Source organism: Molossus molossus, unplaced genomic scaffold (genome assembly GCF_014108415.1).
Source record: "Molossus molossus isolate mMolMol1 unplaced genomic scaffold, mMolMol1.p scaffold_m16_p_22, whole genome shotgun sequence".
NCBI lineage: Eukaryota > Metazoa > Chordata > Mammalia > Chiroptera > Molossidae > Molossus > Molossus molossus.
The window spans coordinates 21737941-21759401 of NW_023425358.1; the positions used below are offsets into that span (position 1 = coordinate 21737941).

The 21461-nt window shown below is 50.1% G+C and overlaps 1 protein-coding gene across 4 annotated transcripts in view; it reads right to left on the reverse strand.

The window, feature by feature from the left end:
* EMID1 (EMI domain containing 1) overlaps positions 1 to 21461 on the reverse strand; it is a 38738-nt gene that overhangs the window by 7752 nt on the left and 9525 nt on the right. For 2 of the 4 annotated variants that reach the window (XM_036276433.1, XM_036276434.1), the window contains exons 4-14: positions 15282 to 15365; positions 14140 to 14201; positions 12393 to 12513; positions 12104 to 12154; positions 11945 to 12034; positions 10776 to 10922; positions 9680 to 9769; positions 9351 to 9403; positions 8871 to 8933; positions 8731 to 8775; positions 1140 to 1184 (exon numbers count right to left, since the gene is read on the reverse strand). In XM_036276433.1, coding sequence (XP_036132326.1) covers positions 1140 to 1184; positions 8731 to 8775; positions 8871 to 8933; positions 9351 to 9403; positions 9680 to 9769; positions 10776 to 10922; positions 11945 to 12034; positions 12104 to 12154; positions 12393 to 12513; positions 14140 to 14201; positions 15282 to 15365 — 851 coding nt within the window. The remainder of the gene's footprint in view (positions 1 to 1139; positions 1185 to 8730; positions 8776 to 8870; positions 8934 to 9350; positions 9404 to 9679; positions 9770 to 10775; positions 10923 to 11944; positions 12035 to 12103; positions 12155 to 12392; positions 12514 to 14139; positions 14202 to 15281; positions 15366 to 21461) is intronic. The other 2 variants (XM_036276435.1, XM_036276436.1) reach the window with 2 other exon arrangements.

Here is a 21461-nt window from a genome sequence, read left to right on the forward strand (position 1 = left end):
CTAACTAGTGCCTGCCAGGAAGTAGGATGTCCCAGCCAGACTGCACCAGGGAGAGGGGAGTGGGGTGGAGGAGGGAGGCACAATATTAGCCTCCAAAAGAGCTTCCCAGTTGTCTCTCCTGTAGGGGTGTCTACCCCTACCCCGTCCATTTTCCAAATGTCTCCTATGTCAGTGATGATTTCCAGGTCCCTGCATTTTGGGGCTTTTGGTCCTCCTCCAATGTGTTTCTTGAGTGGATAGATTTCTAGGCCCTGAAATTCATTCACTGTAACTATCTCCAATGATTGTGAAGGTTTCTAGGTCCCCTTTCCCATTTATTCTATTTCCTGGGTATGTGAGTTTCTAGGCCTCCCTTCCCATTCTTCATGGGCTTCCTTTGTGTATGGTGCTTACTAGATTGCCTCATCTCATTTTTCATGGTTTTCCTGTGCCTATAACAGTTTGTCTTACTGGGTCTCCTATGTATGTGATGGTATCTAGGACATTGTGTTAATTATGGGTCTTTTGGACATAGTGGAGCCTAGGACCCCGACCTCGTTTACCATGTTCATTATGTACATCATGTACATGATGGTTTCTAGGCCCTCTCTTTCCATGCTTCATGGATTTCCTATGTGTATGATGGTGTCTAGGTCCCCTGTACCTTTTGCCACGGGCTCCTGTGTACCTCAGCATTTCTACTCCTCCCTTCCTATGTTTCATGGCTTTCCTAAGGCCCCCGTCCCAGTTTTCTGGGTGGACATTGTTTTCATGCTTCCCTTTCTCATGTAGACAGGGGAGCAGAAGCCAAAATCCTTGCTTGGGGAGGGCTATGGAGGCAAGGGATGCAGTCTGGACTGGGTCAGCCCGAACTGCCCAGGAGGAACAGGCAGGGTCACCCTGGCCTAGAAAGGCCACAGAAGGAAGGTAGAGACAGGGATGTGAAGACAGACAGAGAGCATGGGGTCTGCTGATGAGGCTGGCCCTGCCCAGCTGGGAGAGACAAATAAGGGAGGGGCTAGGGCTGAGAACTGTCCAGGTTTCTCCCTGGGAGACCAGACTGCAGTGGGGATTTGGCTGGGGCGCCCCACTCCAAAGTAATCTCCTGAGTGCCAGGGAAGGAGGGCATAGCAGAAGACCAGTGCTGGGCTGGAGCTTACCCAGTGGCTCTTCTCACCAGGGTCTCCTTTGGGGCCAGGTTCTCCCTGCAAGGAGAAATGGAGGTAGAAGCAATGAGAGAGGGGAGGAGGGAAGGAAAGAAAGAGAGAGACATAATGAGGGAGGCTGAAAGACAGAGAGTAGTTTGTATTGGATTAACACTAGATAAAACGCAAAAAACAACTGTTTGAAGGCAATGGAAAGTGATAAAGAGCAGCCAGAAACTAGAGAATATTTGTTCTTTCAAAGGAGGAAATAGCACTGGGTAAAATCCATGTATTTATAGCCTTTCCTCTGTAGGAACCCCTGAATCCCCAACCCCTGAATCTAGCAAAGGGCTCAAGCAGAAAGCTTTAGTTTTATTGGCCTGAGGAGTCAGAGGTCAAAACTGATAGAACTGTAAGGAGACATAAATAAATCCACTAATATAGTTGGAGACTTTAACCCTCTCTGTCAGGAACGGACAAATCCAACTGGCAGAAAATCAGTAAGGACACAGTTGAACTCGACAATATACCATCAATCAACTGGATATAATTGACATCTATGGATCACATCATCCAGCAACAGCAAATCACACATTGTTCTCAAGTTCACATGGAACATTCATCAGGATAGACCCCATTCAGGGCCATAAAATATACCAACCCATGTATTTATTTATTTAAATATGTTTTCATTGACTTTTTTGAGAGAGAGGAAGGGAGAGAGAGAAACATCAATGTGAGAGAGAAACACTGATCAGCTACCTCCAGCACACTCCCTACTGGGGATCGAGCCCGCAACCCACGCGTGTGCCCTGACTGGGAATCGAACTGGGACCTCTCAGTCCATGGGATGACGCTCAGTCCACTGAGCCCCACTGGCCGGGCAAAACCTCAACACATTTAAAAGAACAGAAATCATACAATGTTTGTTCTCAGACCACAATGGAATTAAACTAGAAATGAAGAACAGAAAGAAACTGGAAAATCCAAAAATACTTGGATATTAAACCATACACTTCTAAGAAGTGTCAAAGAAGAAAGGTCAAAGAAGAAATCTTAAGAGAAACCTTAAAATATTTTAAAGGAAATGAAAATACTAATACAACTTATCAAAAATTGTGCAGGCAGTGAAAGCAGGGCTTAGAGGGAAATAGCGCTGAATACACGTTAGAAGGAAAAAGATCTAAAATCAACAGTCTGTTTCCACCTCAGGAAAGTAGGAAAAGAAGAACAAATTAACTCCAAAGTAAACAAAAGAAAATAAATAATAAAAATTAGAGAAGAAATCAATGAAACTGAAAACAGGAAATCGATAGAGAAAATCAACAGAAGTAAAAGCTAGTTCTTTAAAAATATCAATAAAATTGACAAGCCCCACCCAGCCGGTATGGCTCACTGTTTGAGTGTTGACCCCTGCACCAAGAGATCGCCAGTTCGATTCCAGGTCAGGGCACATGCCCAAGTTGTGGGCCCGATCCCCAGTGAGGGGCATACAGGAGGCGGGCAATTGATGTTCTCTCTCATCGATGTTTCTCTCTCTCGCTCCCTCTCCCTTGCTCTCTCTCTAAAATCAATAAAGAAAAAATATTTTTAAAAACACTGACAAGCCCCTAGCCAGGATAATTACAGAGAGAGAGTGAGAGAGAGAGAGAGGAAGAAAGACACAAATTACTAGTATCAGAAACTAAAGATCCCTCTTGGCCAGGTAGCTCAGTTAATTAGAGTATCGTCCTGATACATTAAGGCTGCAAATTCTATCCCTGGTCAGGGCACATTCAATGAATGCATCAATGAGTGCATCAATAAGTAGAACAACAACTGATGTTTCTTTCTCTCAAATCAATAAAAGAAAAAATGGAACAACAACAACAACAACAACAACAAAAAAAACAGAAATGAAAGAAAAGACTAAAGATCTCCTGGACATTAAAAGGGTAACAAAGGAATATTATGAACAACTCTGTCCACAAATTTGAGAACCTAGATGAAATAGACCAAGTCCTTGAAAGACACAATCTGTCAAAACTCACACAAGGAGAAATAGAAAAGGCCTATACCTATTAAAGAAATTAGATCAGCCCTGGCCGGTTTGGCACAGCGGTTGGAGTGTCGGCCTGTGGATCAGAGAGTTCTGGGTTTGGTTCCCGCTAGGGGCATGTTCCCCAAAAAAGAAATTAGGTAAATAATTAATAACCTTTCAAAACAAAAATCACCAGGCCCAGATAGGTTCACTGCTGAATTCTAAACAAACATTTAAGAAATAAATTATATCAATTCTCTAAAATCTCTTTCAGAGGATAAAAGCAGAGGCAATATTTTCTAACACATTCTATGAAGCCAATATTACCCTAATATCAAAACTAGGCAAAGGCATTTTAAAAAAGAAAACTACAGCCCTGGACGGTTTGGCTCAGCAGTTAGAAAGTTGGCCTAATAGGTCTTGAGTTCAATTCCCAGTCAAGGGCACGTACCTGGGTTGCAGGTTCGATTCCCAGCCCTGGTTGGTGTCATGCAGGAGGCAACCAATCAATATGTCTCTCTCACATCATCTCTCCTTCCCTCCCTCCCTTCCACTCTATCTGAAAATCAAAGAAAAAATATCCTCGGGTGAGGATTAACAAAAAATTAATTAATTAATTAAAAAAATAATAAAACTCCAGCCCTAGTGGATGTGGCTCACTTGATTGAGCATCGTCCCATGCATGGAGAGGTTGCTGGTTCCATTCCTGGACAGGGCACATGCCCCATAGGGGGCTTATCCCCAGTAGGGGGCCTGAGGGAGGCAGCCAATTGATGGTTCTCTCTCAATGATATTTCTCTCTCTCTTTCTCCTTCTTCCTTCCTCTCTCTCTCTTATTTTTTTTTTTAAAAATGTTTTCTCTATTGAGTTTTAGAGAAAGAGGAAGGGAGAGGGAGAGAGAGATAGAAACATCGATGAGAGAGAACACCGATTGGCCGCCTCCTGCATGCCCCCCACTGGGGATTGGGCCCACAACCCAGGCATGTGCCCTGACTGGGAATTGAACTAGTGACCTCTTGGTGCATGGGTCGTTGCTCAACCAGTGAGCCACACCAGCTGGGTTCCTCTGTCTCTCTCTTAAAAAACAAACATAAAATAAAAACACTTAAAAAAAAAACCACCAGACATGAGATAACAAATGTTGGTGAGACTATATAGCAAAGGGAACCCTGTTGGTGGGAATATACACTGGCACAGCCATTATGGAAAACAGTAGGGAGGTTCCTCAAAAAATTAAAAATAGAGCTACCATATGATCCAGGTAACCCACTTCTACGTATATATCCAAAGAAGATGAAATCACTATTTTGAAGCGATATCAGCACTTCCATGTTCATAGCAACATTATTTACAACAACCAACAATGGAAGCAAGCTAAGTGTCCATCAATGGATGAATGAATTAAAAGATGCAATATATATATAAAGGAATCTTATTCAGCCTTAGAAAGAAGGAAATCCTCCTATTTGTGACAACATGTATGAAGTTGGAGGGCATTATGCCAAGTGAAATAAACCAGACAGAGAAAGACAAATATTGCATGGTATCACATGTGGAATATATTAAAAAACAGTTCATGGAGTAGAATAGTGGTTACCAGGGGCTGTGGGGGTGGGGAAATGGAAAAAAGGTTGGTAAAAGGTACAAACTTTCAGTTATAAGATGGCTAAGGTCTGCAGATCTAATGTATAATGGTCACTATTGTTGAATATTCTACTGTATAATTGAAATTTGCTAAGGGAGTAGAATTTTAAGTGTTCTCACCACACATACACACAAAAGGTGACTATGTGAGGTGATGGATGTGTTAATTAACTTGATTGTGGGGATCCTTTCACAGTGCAATATATATCAAGTATCCTGTATACTAAATATATTACAATTTGTCAATTATACCTTAATAAAGCTGGAGGGAAAAACAGGGCAGAACACCTGACCAGACACCTCACAGAAGAAGATATACAGCTGGCAAGTAAGCATATAAAAGATGATCAACATCATATGTCATCAAGGACATGCAAATTAAAACGACACACCACTACACAACTATTGGAATAACCACATCCCAGAACACTGACAACACCAAATGCTGGTGGGGATGGGGAGCAACAGGAACTCTCACTCACTGCTGGTGGGAATGCAGAATAGTATGGCACTTTGGAAGACCGTTTCGCGGTTTCTTACAAAACTAAACATACTCTTACCATGTGACCCAGCTATTGCACTCATTGGTATCCACCCAAATGAACTGAAAATGTATGTTCACACTAAAACCTACACATAGATGTTTATAGCACCCTTATTCATAATTGCCAAAACCTGGCAGCAACAAAGATGTCTTTTGGTAGGTGAATAGATAAGTAAACTGAGGTACATACAATGGAATATTATTCAGAACTAAAAAGAAATGAGCTGCAAGCCATGGAAAGGAATGGGGGACTCTTACATGCATCTTACTAAGTGAAAGAAGCCAATTGGAAAAAGCTACATACTGTATGATTCCAACTATATGATATTCTGGAAAAAGCAAAACTATGGAGACCGTAAAAGATTAGTGGTATCCAGGGGTTAAAGAGGAGAAAGGGATAAATAGGCAGAGCAGAGAGGATTTTGTTTTTTCTTTTTTCTGTTATTTTAATTTTAAAAAATTTACCGAGTTTGGGGAGGGGACAGAGGGGGAGAGAAAGAGAGAGAAAAACATTAATTTGTTGTTCCACTTATTTTTAAAAATTAATTAATTTATTTTTGTTATAGATGTTTCCCCTTTTTCACCCACTGATTCTCCCCTCCCCCTGTTCCACTTATTTATGGATTCATTAGTTGATTCTTGCATGTGCTTTAACCAGGGATTGAACCGGCAACCTTGGGATATCGGGATGACACTCTGAACAGGGTGCTTTTCTCTTTTTTGGTTTAATTTTATTTTTCAGTTACAGTTGACATTCAGTATTATTTTATGTTAGTTTCAGGTGTACTGCATAGTGGTTAGACAATTATATAATTTATGAAGTGATCCTTCCTATAAGTCTGGTACCCTCTGGCACAATACATAGTTATAACAATATTATTGAATATATTCTTTATGCTGTACTTTACATCCTCATGACTATTCTGTAACTGCCAATGTGTAATTCTTAATCTCTTCACCTTGCTTACCCAGCCTCCCAACCTCCTTTCATCTGGCAATCCTCAGTTTGTTCTCAATATCTATGAGTCTGTTTCTGTTTGTTCATTTATTTTGTTCTTTAAATTCCACATATAAGTGAAATCATATGGTATTTGTCTTTCTCTGTCTGATATTTCATTTAGCATAACACCCTCTAGGTCCATCCATGTTGTCGTAAATGGTAAAATTCCATTCTTTTTTGTGGCCAAGTACTATTCCATTGAATATATGTACCATATCTTTTTTATCCAGTCATCTACTGATGGGCACTTGGGTTGCTTCCTATCTTGGCTATTGTAAATAATGCTGCAGTGAACACAGGGGCAGGGCAAAGAGGATTTTTAGGGCAGTGAAACTCTTCTGTATGATACTACAATGGGGGACACATCATCATACATCTGTCAATAGCCATAGAATGTACAACACCAAGAGTGAACCCTAAGGTAAACTATGGACTTTGGGTGATAAATGACATGTCAATGTGGATTCATCAGTTTACCCAATGTTGCACTGTGGTGCAAGAGGTTAACAGTGGGGGAGGGTGTGCATGTGTGGGGACCGGGAGTATATAGGAATTCTCTGTACTTTTTTGCTTAATTTTGCTGTAAACCCAAAATAATGCTCTAAACAACCAACAAAAACAAAAAGCCCAGCAACCTTACAGATCCAGGAATCTCAGTGAACCCAAAGCAGGATAAACACAAAGAAAATCACACCCAACCACATCATGATCAATCTCTCAAAAACCAAGGGTAAAGGGAAAAATCTTAAAAGTCAAAGAAAACATACACAGGGGAACAATAATAAGAGTGACAACCAATTTCTCATGAGAAAGTAGAATAGTCTCTGTGAGCTGGAAGGACACAGGACATCATCTTTAAAGTGCCAAAAGGGGAGGAAACTGCCAACTTATCATTTTATACCCTGTGAAAATGTCTTTCAACAGTTAAGGTAAAGGCAGCTTTAGATGAACAAAAAGAGTGAGGATTTGTTGTCCACAGACCACACAACAAGAAGAGTTAAAAAGGGCATTCTTAAGCAAAACAAGCCAAGCAGAGAAAGACAAATATCACATGATCTCACTTACTTGTGGTATATAGTGAACAAAACAAACTGATGAACAAAATAGACCCAGACACATAAAAGTAGGGTACAGATTGACAAACCTCAGAAGGGGGAGTGGAGGGAAGGAAGAGATAAACCACAGAACTTATATGCAAGTATGCATAACATGCATAACCAATGGACATAGACAACAAAGCTGGGGACGGGACAGGGGGTGGGGGTGGGGAGGAGGGTGTCAATGGGGGGAAAAGGAGAAACATCTGTAACAAAAATAAATTAATAATAATAATAAAAAGAAGAACATTCTTTAAACTGAAGAGAAATGATACCAGATGGAAATCTGGATTCATAGGAAGGTGTAGAGAGTATTAGAAATTATAAATACATCAGTAGATGTAAAAAACTATTTTTCTTTGTTTTGTTAACTTCTTTAAAAATCAACTGAGTGTTTAAAGTTATAACAATATATTGTGGGGTTTATAACAAATGCAGAAGTAAAACAGCAGAAGGACAGAGGGGATTTAATTCACACTGTTGTAATTCCTACTTAGACATGAAGTAGCATAACATTAATTCAAGTAAATGTGATCAACCACGGGTACATGTTGTTATTCTTAGAGCAACCATGAAAAAATAACACTAAGAGGTATTTTTAAAGTTATTAGTAGAGGGGAGAAAAGAAATAAAGAGATTGGGGGTAAACAGATAACAAATAGCAAGATGGTTGACTTAAACCCAACCATATCAATAACTATACATATTACTAAATGTAAATGAACTCAACAGTCAGACTGTTAAAAGAAAAAAAAGCAAAACTCAGGTACGTTTATAAGAGACACACTTTAAATAGAGACACACAGACAGGTTGAAAGTTAAAAGGATTGGAAAGGATATACCATAAAATACCAGAGTAGAATTTAAGACAATACTACCAGAGAGGAAGATATTCACTTCATAAAGATAAAAAGGCCAAGAAGACGATAAAATACTCAATGTGTATGCACCTAACAACAAAGCTCAGAAATACATGAAGCAAAAAAATGGACCAAAGTAAAGGGAGAAACAGACAAATCTATGATTATAGTAGAGAGATAGAGGAACAGAAATACGGGGAATTGGAGAGATAGAGACGCGGAGGGACAGAGAAGGAGAAACAGGTGCAGATCCTTAGAGATGGAGGTGGCTTGACCCTAAGAGGCTGAAAGGCCCCGAGACAGGGAGGTAGAGAGGAGATGGAGCACGCCCGGGACCAGACTGGAGGGTCTGGAGTTCTGGCCACAGGGGCTGGAGCCAGAGAAGGGGTCTGTGCTGCGGGATCCCGGAGGGGGTGCTGCAGGGTGAGCAGCATCACTCACCCGCTGTCCCATGGAGCCTTGGGGGCCCGGCTCTCCACGCAGTCCCTATGTGGGAGAAGGAGAAGTATGGAGTCAGCTGTTGGTACGTCTGACCCAAGCCTCCCCAGGATCCTCCACCCAGGGGCCAATTCAGTACTCACTCTCTCGCCCTTTTCTCCTGGGTGGCCGGAAATTCCTTTGGGTCCAGAGGGGCCTGGGGGTCCCTGAGCAACAAGATAGGGCCTCAGCCTTGTGCTGGGGCAGGGTAGGAGGGGCAGGAACTTGGGGGGCAGAGGAGTGGGGGTGGGAGTCCAGCTTGGCCTGGGCCTCTGGGCCCTTCACACATCCAGTGACAGGCACTCCGTGAGAAGTTCATACAGCTCCTGGGATCAGACAGTTCCCACCTTGATCTGGAAGTTGCCATGGCCACAGCCCTAGGGCAAGTATCTCTACCTTTCTTGGCCTCAGGTAGTAACAACACTGCTTCTTGTTACATGGATTGAATGAGAAGCGTTACAAAAAGTAGTTTGTATATTCAGTGCTCCATAAAAGAATGAATGAATGAATAATGGATGAATGAATAATGGATGAATGAGTGGATGGATGGACAGATGAGTGAGAGTACTTGGAGAAATACTCACTATATGTCCAGGACTCCCAGGAATGCCCATGGGACCAGGAGGTCCGGGGGGACCTGGAATAAGACAGGATATCCTAGGAGACTTGACTTGGGGTGGTGAACACACAATACAATAGACAGATGATGTAGTATTGACTTATACACCTGAAACCTATATAATTTTATTGACCAATGTCACCCCAATAAATTAAAAAAAAAAAAGGATAGGATATCCTCAGGACCAAAACAGAGTACAATGGTAGGAAGTCAGCTTCCTCCTGAGAGCCACAGCTCGAATCCCTCTGCCATCCCTCAACCTCACCCCTTCTTCCAGACCTGGACTCAACTTACCCACAGGCCCTGGGGGTCCGGGAGGCCCAGCTGGTCCCTGGGGCCAATGGCTGCTGGTCTCAGTGAAGGTGTTAGACAGAAATGGGTCCCCTGCAGGAGGAAAGATGCTGGTGGGCAGGGCTGGGTGGGGCAGGGCTGGACAGAGAAGGACAGCCAGTCTTCTCCTGCCATCTGTGCCAAGCCAGCTTTGACTGCTCTGTGGGACAGCCTGCAGCATGGCTGGGGCCCCCTGGCATCTGCTCCAAGAGTGGAGAGTGGGGAGAGTGTTGGCCACACAGTCCAGGAGACAGAGAGACCCGGGTTCCAACCTGCCGCCGTCTAGCTGGTGCTATCCAGTAAGACTCCCTGCCTTGCTGAGCCTGCACTGCCACATCTCCCATGGGGACAACCATAAAAGCTACCATTTACTGACCACCTACTTAGGGCCAGGCTTCTGTGCAGGGCTCTGGGAGGTCAGCACTGTCATCATCCCCATTGTATAGATGAGGAAACCGAGGCTTGGAGAGGGAGAACAAATGGTGCGATGGAATGAATGGGAAAATGAACGATGGTACTTGGTCCTATCTGCACCAATAGGAAACAGATGGGGCTGAACCTGGCACTCCAAGCTCTGCCCTCTGGCATCACACATGTAGGTTAGACTAGGGAGGAGGTGAAAGGTACGTCAGGGCCCAGGTGGGTGGAGGGGGCTGGGGCGTCTCTGAGCACAGGGGCACGGGTGTGGCCTTGGCAGTTCAGGGCTCACTTCCTGCTGCCGAGCCTTGAGCGCCCCTGTGCTCTGAGGACTGGATCCTGGCCAGCTCAAGGCTTGGCTGGAGGGCCTGATGCCAGGTGGTTCCAAGCACAGGCTCAGAGGCCACCTGGGTTTGAAGCCAGCCCCCCATGCCCTGACCGTATGATCTCCCCTCTGGGGCCCTCAGTTTTCCTCATCAGTGAACAGAGGAGGACAACAGTGCCCATCCAAGGTGGGTGACATGTGGCTGACCAAGGGAAAGCTACATAGAAAGTGCCTAGTAGACAGCAGTAATATTTGGTGATGGATATGCCAGCCTCACCCCACCCCCACCTGCGCCCACTGTGACCCTGAGGGACTCACCATGCTCAGAGATCTGGGTATGGGGTGGCCCAATGGGGGCTGGGGGGCCAGGGGGGCCCGGAGGTCCAGGGGGGCCAGGAGGGCCCCTTTCTCCAGGGATGCCCATAGCTCCGTCCTGGCCAGGGCTCCCTGGAGGGCCCTGTGGACCTGCAACAGAACCAAGGGGGTGGGAGGGTGTGCAGGAGGCAGAGGCCCAGGGCGGCTCTAAGGGGAAGCGCAAGGCAGCCTGGGGCAGAGGGCATGAGAGGCTCTGGAGGCCATGAGTCAGGGCAACTGCTGGCTCTGACCTCCCCGGCTGTCTCTCAGGAGAAAACACTCAGCCCTCCCTAGGGGCCTTAGCACAATGGACACTTGTGGCTTAGTAAATCTTGACTTCCAGAATGTTCTCTTCTCTCCCTTCCAGGCTTTTGCAGGAGCTGTTCCTTCTACTGGTCAGACCTCCCTTGCTATGACTGGTGTGCACTTGGGGTCATCCTTCAGGCCTCACTAAGATGGCAGTCGCACTGGGAAGCCTTCTCCAGCCCCCACCCTCTCCAGGCTGGGCCTGAGATTCCCTCCCTGGGGCTCCCATACTTGCAACGTCCCCATAAGAACCCAGGTCACAGGGGTGGGCACTGCTGTTTCTCTCCTGCCTAGGCCCACCCTTCCACCACCTGGGAGCTCCAGGAAGGGGGGGACTGTGTGATCCCACCTAAGTGTCCAGCTCAGAGCCTGCTGGAGTAGGTTCTCAGAGAACGTGGGCTGAGTGAACGCAAAAGTGGGTTTGTTTTTAATCCTCACCCGAGGACATTTTTCGATATTTTGTTCAGATAGAGTGGGAGAGAGAGGAAGAAAGAGAGAGAAACATTGACGTGAAAGGGACACATCGAGTGGTCTCCACTCACACGACCCAACCAGGGTCAGGGATAAACTGCAACCGAGGTTCGTGCCCTTAGCGGGAACCGAACCCGGGTCTCTCCAGACCGCAGGCCGACGCTCTAACCGCTGAGCCAAACCGGCCAGGGCCAAAAGAGGGTTTTGAGGAGCCCAGCATGTGTGGGGCACCCTTGGATGGGTGGTGGGTGAGACAAGCGAGTGGAAGGGGCCCAGGCCACCTCTGGAAGATCCCAGCCTGGGTCTACCTGGACGGGCTGGCCAGGAAAGTTGGGGGCAGTGCTGTGCATACTCACCTGGTGGGCCTCTCATTCCTGTTGGACCCCGGCTGCCAGTGTCTCCCTTGGGGCCAATGGGCCCAGGAAGCCCCCAGGCACCAACTCGGTCTGGGGGAGAAATCTCATTAGCTCTGGCCTTGCTCCTGCCCCGACCCTGTCCCCCCAGCCAGCACCTACCATCTCGAGGGAGCAGTGGGGCCCTCTCGTTTTCTCTGGCTCCCGGCAGCCCTGGAGTTGGGGGGTGGGGGTGGGAGGCAGGGGTCTCTGTCATCCAGAGGCCCTGCCCCCAGCTCCACCAGAAGTGGTGGGGGTAGGGTCTGCTGGGCCTCCCAGGACTCCAGTGAAATCTGGGAAGACCCAGGCCCACAAGGGGGTCAAGCTGGGAGTCAGCTGCAGAGTGGAGACTGGTATCTCATTCCCCCAACTCAGTCCCACAAGGGAGTGTGCTCCCCACTGACCAACTCACCTCGGAGGCCTCCATCCCCAGGGCTGCCCTGGGCAGCTGGGGAGCCCCAGAGTGGGGCGGGGTCCTCAGGGGCAGCTGGGGTTGGGGGCACTGCCCGCTCGGTGATAGTCAGCACCGCCACCTGCAGAGGAAGAGGAAGAGAGATGGGGTGGGTCCCAGGGCCTCAGCAGGGACAGGCCAGCCAATGGACTCCAGTATCGGGGGCAGGAGGCCCAAGGAGCCAGCAGAGCCCAGGTTGGCCCAGAACTTCATCAGAAGTGACTGCAGTTTTCAAACTGCAAAATTCATCACACTTGTTGTAGAAGAGTCATTACACACCACCACTGCCACCCACATGGAGTTCAGTGACATCACCGTGTTTGCTGGACTGTGCGTTGTTTTTCTTATGCTTACTTGCGTAAATCATGTGAAACTTCTCTTGGACTGTCAAAGCACCATGGGCTGGAAGAATTTTTACGGAATTTGGAGGGCAGTTTGGGAGGGTCTGACGTGAAATACCACGAGGTGTTTACAAAACTACTTCGGATATAGTGCAGGGGCAGGGGGACAGCTCTCAAAGGTTGGCAGTGCCCCGAACCACTGACTGAGGATTAAAGAAAGGCCAGAACGTCCACTGACTGGAGGTGGGGGATTGTGTGGGCTGGTCCAGAAAAAAGCTGGAACTCTGGGGCAGACTGAGAGCAACACTCCAGGGCTGGGACTGAGCTCCCCTCATTCTGGCTTCTCCGCAGAGGGAGCTTGGGCAGCGGTATGGGATTCCTGGGGCTCCTATGCCTCAGACTGAGGTTATAGTACATGCTGTTCAGAAGCTTAATTTTCCACTTGATACTTCAGGGGCACCTTTTCATGTTACAAAATGGAGGTGCTGTTCATGACTGTCTAGTATTCCACTGTACCTTGCTCCCTAAGTATGCAACCAGCCCTGCTGTTCTCCGGTTTTCACATTTCCCCGTGAATAGTTATCACTGTGGTACACATCTTCACATCTAACCTTAAGACAAATTCCCAGGGAAAGGATATGCAGACAAAGTGTATATGGCTCTCATGCTCTAGACCAGTGGTTCCCAACCTTCCTAATGCCGCAACCCTTTAATACAGTTCCTCATGTTGTGGTGACCCCAAACCATAAAATTATTTTCGTTGCTACTTCATAACTGTAATTTTGCTACTGTTATGTCTTAGGCGACCCCTGTGAAAGGGTCGTTCAACCCTCAAAGGGGTCCCGACCCGCAGGTTGAGAACCGCTGCTCTAGACAATGTGGAAGAGAAGATGCTTAGATGTTGACAGCCGCTCTCTCTGGGGGCGCAGGGACTGCGGCGAATAGTTTTCCGGTAGGTTTCTCACAGTTCTGAGTTGTTCATGTTTCCGAAAACATGAGTGTTTTACTTTTTAATTGCTAAAACCTTTTCATCTTGCAATAATTTGAGACGTGCAATAGATGATTTGCTTTTGATAAAGGATGAAGGTGACAGGGCGAGGGGCTTAGTCACGAGCTCTAGGGGTGTCTGCAAATACCAGGCTGGGATGGGAATGGGGGTGCAAGTGCGGGGAACTTCATGGGACTCCTGGAGGAAGAGCAGGCTTCCCGGGGAGGGGTACTGTGGGGGAGGCCAAAAAAGCTGGATGGCAGCAGACTGGAAGGTGGTATACGTCTAGCAGGAAAGCTGCCTGCCCATGAATGTTGTGGGCATGGGGTGCAGAGACAGGGTGGAGAGGCTGGGGGCAAGGGGACAGCTGGTCACCCACCTTGGCCTCCAGCAACTTTAGCCGTTCCGTCAGCTCCGACACTTGGCTGCAGTTGGCACAACCTGCGGAAGGAAGGAGGCCAGGGCTGGGGCCAGGGGTCCCAGGCTCCCCTTGGAGCCCCTCAGTCCCTGGAGGCAGAGTGGAGGAAGCGAACAGACACCTGATGACCCCCACCCATGAGCGAGCCAGCACAGGAAAGACGCTGCGGAGAGCAGCCTGTCCAGGGTGGGCCGTGCCCTGCAGGTTCTCCCCGAGCAGGGCCAGGGAGCCAACCCCAGCAGCCTGGACATCCAAAATGACTCCCTTCCGGGAAGCCAGGGCAGGAAATCCTGTTGCTTCCCACCTGGGCGGGGCTGCCTGGGTTTGCTGGCTTTGGGGACTGACACATTATAATCTGAAATGGGCTAGCCTCAGAGGTGCCACCCCCTGACCCTCCCTTCAGAACCACTGTCTAGAGCCTCGGGCCTCTTCGGCGATATCCCTTAATTATTCATAACAGTTCTGGCCCACTACGGAGCCTCCTGGCTGCCAGGTACTGCTGAGCACTTTACAAGTCTGTCTCTCCAGTCCTGTCCATGATCCTGCATTTTAGGTCAACTGTCACCCCCGTTCACACCCAAGAGGACTGAGCTCAGAGCAAGGGTGGACAGAATGCACAACAGGGGTCAAGTCCCAGAGCTGCCCCTTCTTGGCTGTGGGGCCTCAGGCAGGGCATGTCCTCTCCGTGACCCCCAGTTTCCTCCTCTTTAAAACGGGGACAATAATGCCTTCCTGGGGGACAGGGACACAGATGTGAGGTTTAAACAGGTTGACAATGAAAAGCACCTGGCACGGTGCCTCGCACATCACAGATGCTCAGAGAAGTGCAGTTTAAATTAAAAGAGAAAACTGGGGGCTTGGACCTGCATCTGCAAAAGTCTGGGGGTCAAGGGTCTTGGGGTGCCTGGGCTCGGGTCAGACTCTTTGGGCCCTTCCTCTCCCTCAAGGTTTTCTTTCCAGCCCGGGGCAGGCAAGGGCAGGACACTCTTCCTGCCCTTCCACTGCTGGACCCCGATGGTGTTTAGGGCAGTCACCACATTGCCTGGGCCCCCTCCAGACCTCCCCCAGCCGAGGGCACCCACGGCAGCTGCCCCAGGACCCACCTGAGAAGACTGTGGGCCGAAGCATCATCTGTCGCATGGCTTTGCCCGACCACTTGGGCTCCACGAAGCCAGAGGAGCCTGCAACTGAGGGACAGTGGGATGACAGCCTTGCTGGCCAGCGCCATCCTTGTTTGGTCAGACCCTCCTGCCCCCTCTGCGACTCTAGCCCCAGCAGGGAACTCTACTCCCCTTGGTGCAGAGGGATACGGAGACCCAGAGAAGTGGGGCAGTCTACCTGGGTCACAGCATGAACTGGGTTGAGCTGGAGCGAGGCTACCAGCCCGATGGAGCTGGGAGAGGGGCTGGCAAGAGGCAGGGGCCATAGATAAGGCTGGGGCTTCCCCAGTGATCCCAGCGAGCTGCACGTGTCAAAAGCTTAGAGGTAACAGATGCAAGGTTGGGTCCCAGCCCTGTCACTTGCTAACCTGTGTGACTTGTCCTCTCTGGATCTATTTTCCCATCTGTAAAATGGGGTCATAAGGCCATTATATCTCCCAGGCTGGTCTGAAGGCTGAGGCCGGTGATGTGTGCAAAGGGCCTACGCACGTGCAGGGCCTGGCACATAGTAGGCACTCTATAAATGGCAGCTGCGACACTGCTGTTCACCATGCCCCACTTGGTAAGAAGACCCTGAAGTAGATCCAGACCTGGTTTTAAATGAAAAGCAGAGGGAGTCTGGCTGCCTGGGAGGGCAAGGAGGCCTGTTCCAGGAGCCCACCCCTGTCACCACCCCTACGAGAAGCAGGCTGCCTGGCTCGTCTGGTTTGGGGAGCCTGGTTTTCTCCACAGCTGGAGGGAGGGGCTGGCCAAGCCAGGGGTGGGGGATGCAGCTGGAGGGGCTCTGGAGCCAGCAGGGCAACTGCTCCCCACTGCCCCCCGGGCCTGCCTTTTAAGGCCATGAAGCGTTGTCTGGGGGGGGGAGACAAGACCCAAATAAGGCACAGGCCTGGCAGCTCTGAGCCAGGCTGTGGGTTGGTGCAGAGAGTGAGAGGCGCCAGGAACTCAAACCAGACTGGTCCTCTGGCCAGCCCCCAGCAGGGAGGCTGCCAGACCCTGCTCTGGGTCCCACCACGGGGCCTGCACTCAGGCTGGGCCTCCATCACCAGCACCCCCTCCTAGGGACCTGTGACTTGCCCCAGCACAGGGGGAAAATCTCACCCAGGATGGAGGAAGGTGGGCTGGCAGCCCAGGACTGGGGCAGGGGTTGGGGTTCTGTGGGCAAGAGGGGGGATGCCACTGTGAGCCATTCCCAGTGCTAAGTGTTTTCCGTAGCCCAGCATGACCCCACAAGGTAGGCGATAACATTAACAGCTAATGCTGGCTGAGCACTCGCTCTGGGCTGGCACATGTACAGACTGAACTCATTATCCTCACAACCCTGGGAGTGGGTGCTAGTATCAACACCACTTCACAGATGGGGAAACTGAGGCCAAGAGCCGCTCAGTATTACCACTCCTCTGTCTCCCAGACTTAGATGACTGGATGAGTAAATGCAAATATTTCTCCTTGGGGGAAAACGAGGCAGAAAGGTGAAGTGACTGACCCTTGGTTGTCCACCTGAAGGCTGGAGCCTGGATTTGAACCCACATCAGTCTAACTCCAGGGCCCAACCTCCTCCCTCCTGGGCCACCTGGTACCTCGAGTCAGCCCCCAAATCCCAATGGGCAGAAATTGGGAGGCCCAGAATGCAGGTGTCTGAGAGAAATGACCCCACCAAGCCCTCCTCATTCTCTCTGCTCCCAGGTGAAGATGTAAAAGGCCATTTTCTTATTCTTCTCAGAAAGTGGATCAAAAGAGCCGCAATGCTGAAGCCCGAGGAAGTTTGGGTTTTCTCCGGAGGCAGCTTTGGCACAGCCTGCCTCCCACTGCCCTGCGATGGTTTCCTTTCTTCTCCATGGCACTTTCTACTGTCCATCGTGCCACTGAACGGTGCCAGTTCCTGCCCAGCGTCCACCCCCTGGCTGGAGCCTGCACCCCACCAGGGCAGGGACCTCCTCTGTCTGTGCCTGGCCTGGGCAAGGGCCTGGCACACAGTAGGGCCACAGCAGCCTGAATAAACTTTCTGTTGATGAATGCATGAATCACTGGCTGAAAATGAATTTAAAGCAAGCAAACAAAAAGCACAATAATGGGACAGTAGACATAACTGTCTGAAAAAGGAGCGTACATGTTCTCCTGTCACACCAGAGTGCCCCTGAGTTATTTATCTGTGAACGTGAGGTTGAAAATTCTTTTCAACCAATCTGCTTTCGGACATTTCACGGGGAGCCGGAGAGAACTCGAAAACTAATGGAAACATGGTCTGACTAGCAGCGCAGATGTAACTGCCTCAAAGTAACTGTGAGTTAAAGTTTAAAAAAGAAAATTCAAAGAAATAACAAAACTTAAAAAACCTAGAAAATGTTGGCCTCAGATTCAGGATTCACAAAAAATTATCCTCCAACTCCCCCAAATTCTGACAAAGGGACAGAAATACTTTAAGGGACAAACCAGGCTGTAAAAGGGTCCCATAGCACACAAAATTCCAACAGGGAAAAGTCGTGGGTTTGGGGGAAGGTCTCCCATAGGACAAAAATGTCATGTCCTTCCCACTGGTGTTGGGCCTGAGCCCCTGGAGCAGGCCCCCCGCCCCCCGCCCCCCGCCTGGGGGTGCATCCTGAAGAGCCTCTTCCCAGCCCAGCCTCACCCTCCCAGGGGCTCCAAGCTGCTCCCAGAACCACAAACCCCAGCTCCGCTCAGGGAGCCTGACTGTGGGCCACTTCCCACCACCTGGGAGGTCTCTACTGGCCACACACACACACAGGGCCTCCCCACCTTCATCCCTACAGCTGCTGCTCCCATGTCACCTCCTCCAGGAAGCCTTCCTGAACAGACCAGGCACCCCCACCCTGAAGCTCTCATCAATCCCTGTCTTGACCTGTACAAAGCCAGTGCCATCTGCAGTTTCTAGCCCTGTGCCCTCATAAGCAGCTGCCCTTCCCTCTGCCTAGTGCTAGGCCTGAGCTAAGAAGCCTCGGTGCCCCTTTTCTCTGGATCCTCACAAGCACGCGGAGACCCCGAGAGGCTGCCTGTCCACAGAGCAGGACTAGGGGAGCTGGGATTCAAACCCTGCCCCAAGCTGTGCATGTGGTGTGAGGCGCTGAGAGCCTGTGGCTCCACCTCTGACTTTCTCCCAGGACAGGAGCCAAGAGACGAGCTTCCTTGTGCACAAGCCACCCCCAGATCCTCTGGGTCCAGGGACCACAGACCACAGGGGTATGCCTCTGCAGCCCCAGCCCAGGTCTCCTCCAGGGAACTGACTTTGCAAATGTAAATATTTGCTGCTGTTGGCCTGAGTCAGGGATTAGGGTCAGGGCTGGGGCCTGAGCTCCAAGAACCCTCCAGCAGGCTTCTGGGAAGCTCTCGTCTGTAACTAGCCTGGCCCCTTCTTTGGGGTAAAATGAGGTTCCTATTCATTTCCTGTGCATCCACTTTTTGCTAGACCCACGCCAGGCACTGGAGACACAAGAGTAGTGATGGCAGGGTCGGGTCCACCTTAGCCAGGTAGGAGCTCCAAGAAGGTCACAGGCAGAGGGACAGCCACTGCCCAAGTCATGGGGTGGGAGAAAAGGCCAGTGAGGACTGGAAGTGAAATGGAGAGAGGACAGGGTTAGGGTGGCTGGGAGGGTGGAGAGGGGACCTGCCTGGCTGGGGGTGGAGGATGAACTGGCCCAGAGTTGAGAGGTGGGGCTGCCAGGCCTCCCAGACAAGAGTGAATGGTGGCAGATGTGGACACATTCATGCGGTGTTTAGCCCCTGGGACATCGAATCCACAGAGTGAAGCACAGATGTAGCATCTGCTTAGAGTGTGAAAGGTGTGAGGGAAGGGCCCAGCCCTGGATGGTGAAGAGACCGAGGGCCCAGGAAGGACCTGGGCTGGAACCTCCAATCTGCTCTTAAGCTTTTTCACTGTGTGACCTTGTACAAACTTCTGCCTTCTCTGGTTCCCCATCATAGAAGACAAGGGCTGTGGGGGCCCATGGATGGGGAAGGTACATGTGCACCGAGGACAGCGGGGCATGAGGGAGAGACAGAGGCAGCCTGGCTCTAGGGGGATCCATGGGAGAGGAGGGCAACAGAGCCTCCAGTTCCTTTATCTTTCTATCTGGGAGGGCTGGGCTGAGGCTGACTTCTGCCAGCCCCACGGTGCCCCAAATGTCTGAACACCCTCCCCCTGGAGTCCTCAGCCAGCGCTGCTGCAGAAGAAAGATCTTGGCTCTGGGTCAGACTGATGGATTTTGAATCCCGCGGTGACCCTGAGCAAGGCACTCCCTCTCCCAGCCTCACTCCCCACATCTGGACCTTCTGCACTGTGACGTGATGGCATGATGCAGGTGAGTACAAGTCACGTTGTTTGGCATGGAGGATGGCAGCAACTTTCCGTCCCCTCATCATTATTACTGCAGGAGGGTCTGAGGCAGGGGGATACTGCAGACCCCAGGCCAGAGCCCTGGAGAGAAATTTGGCCATGATGCTTACTTGCTGTGTGACCTTATGTGAGATCCATACCCTCTCTGAGTCTCACTTTCATTGTCTGATGGGCGAGGTATCTGTCTGCAGAGATCCCCTAGAGGCAGGGTAACATGGTGGTCACAGCAGAGCTCACCAGCCCAGGCCACTCAGCAGGTCAGGACCAGCCCACATAGTACATTTGGTCTTTGCTCTTCCTTGTCCATTGTTTTGGAGGAGTAGGTAGCAAGGCAAGAGCCTCAGCCGGGCTCCCTCCCTGCCATCCAGCCCTACCTCCCAAGGCCTGGAGGTACTGATTGATGCTTTGTGAGGCAGGTTCCAGTCCTGGCTTTCATTTGCTGAGTGGCCCCAGGCCAGCTCCTTCACCGCTGTGAGCCTCAGTTTTCCCATCTGTAAAATGAGGCCCATGCTAGTCCCTTCCTCATGGATTGTGAGAAACCTCAAAGAAACCACCCTCCCACATCACCGCGAACATTCCCATTGTGCAGGTGGGAAAACCAGGGCTAAGAGCCATGAAGTCTGTGGTTCATGATCAAGTCTGGAGACTAGAGGCCTGTTTGCTGAGCAGCCGACTGAGAAGTGGAGGTCTCAGAGGTGGGAGGCAGGGCAGTCCCTGAGAGCCACCACAGAGGCCCCAGCACAGGGGCCGAAGAAGAGAGGAAGACATTTATGGAACATCTACTATGGGCAAGGTGTGAGTCTCTGGTCCTCATAAGGTTTGAGGTAGATACTTTTCAATCTCAGGTGACTTTTAGATAGAGACAAAGTTCAGAGAGGTAAAGTGACTTGCCCCAGGTCACACAGTAGAGTGTAGTTGGTGCAGGGCTAGATTCTGGAACGGTGGGTATTCCTTGTCCTTCAGCTCACCACAGGCTGCTCTGAGCTCTGTTGCCTCTGGTGATGCAGCTCTATGGCCCCAAGGTCATGTCCAACACTGCACAGACCATGACGGCAGTCACCAGCAGGGGAAACAGCTGGCGGAGCCCAACCTGAACCTGGCTGTCAGGGGAAGGGCGGGGCCCGGGATGGGCCAGTGATGTCCCCACGCTTCCCCACTCCCATTCCCAGGGCCCCAGCAGAGCAGTTTTCTGGAATATCTAGGCCTGGGCATCCCTTTACTCAGCTCCCACCCTGTAGGTGGGGAGAGGCCAACTCTTCCTATCCCATCAGATAGCGCCTAGTGTCCACCAAGGGCCCCTGCACCATCTGCAGGGTCTTTACTGCTTCAGTTCACCCTCACAACATCCCTGGGAGGCAGACTCTATTATCCTGACCATTTCACAGGCGAGGACACGGAGGCCCAGTGCAGGGGTGCCCCAGGATGTGGCAAGAGCAGCTTGCACCCCTTTAGAGAAGGCGCCTTCCCACTGAGTACTGGGCATGAGACAAGTGCTGTTTGAATTGCAGCTGCCCTGCCCCCTTGGCTGGGGAAAGGGGGGCCTTGCACAAGGACTTGCGCAATGCACGGGGAGTCCCCGGCCCAAGGCCACACAGCTGGTGTGTGGTAGAGCTGGCCTGGCCCGAGAAGCCCGGGATAACCCCATCCCCAGGCTGGAACCTGAAGGCTCTGCAGAGGGAGCTGGCAGACATCAGGGTTGGCCTGGCCCATCCTGTCTTGTACCCCTGCCTCGCCATTGGCAGAGCTCCCAGCCCTTAGCCTCATGCCTGGAT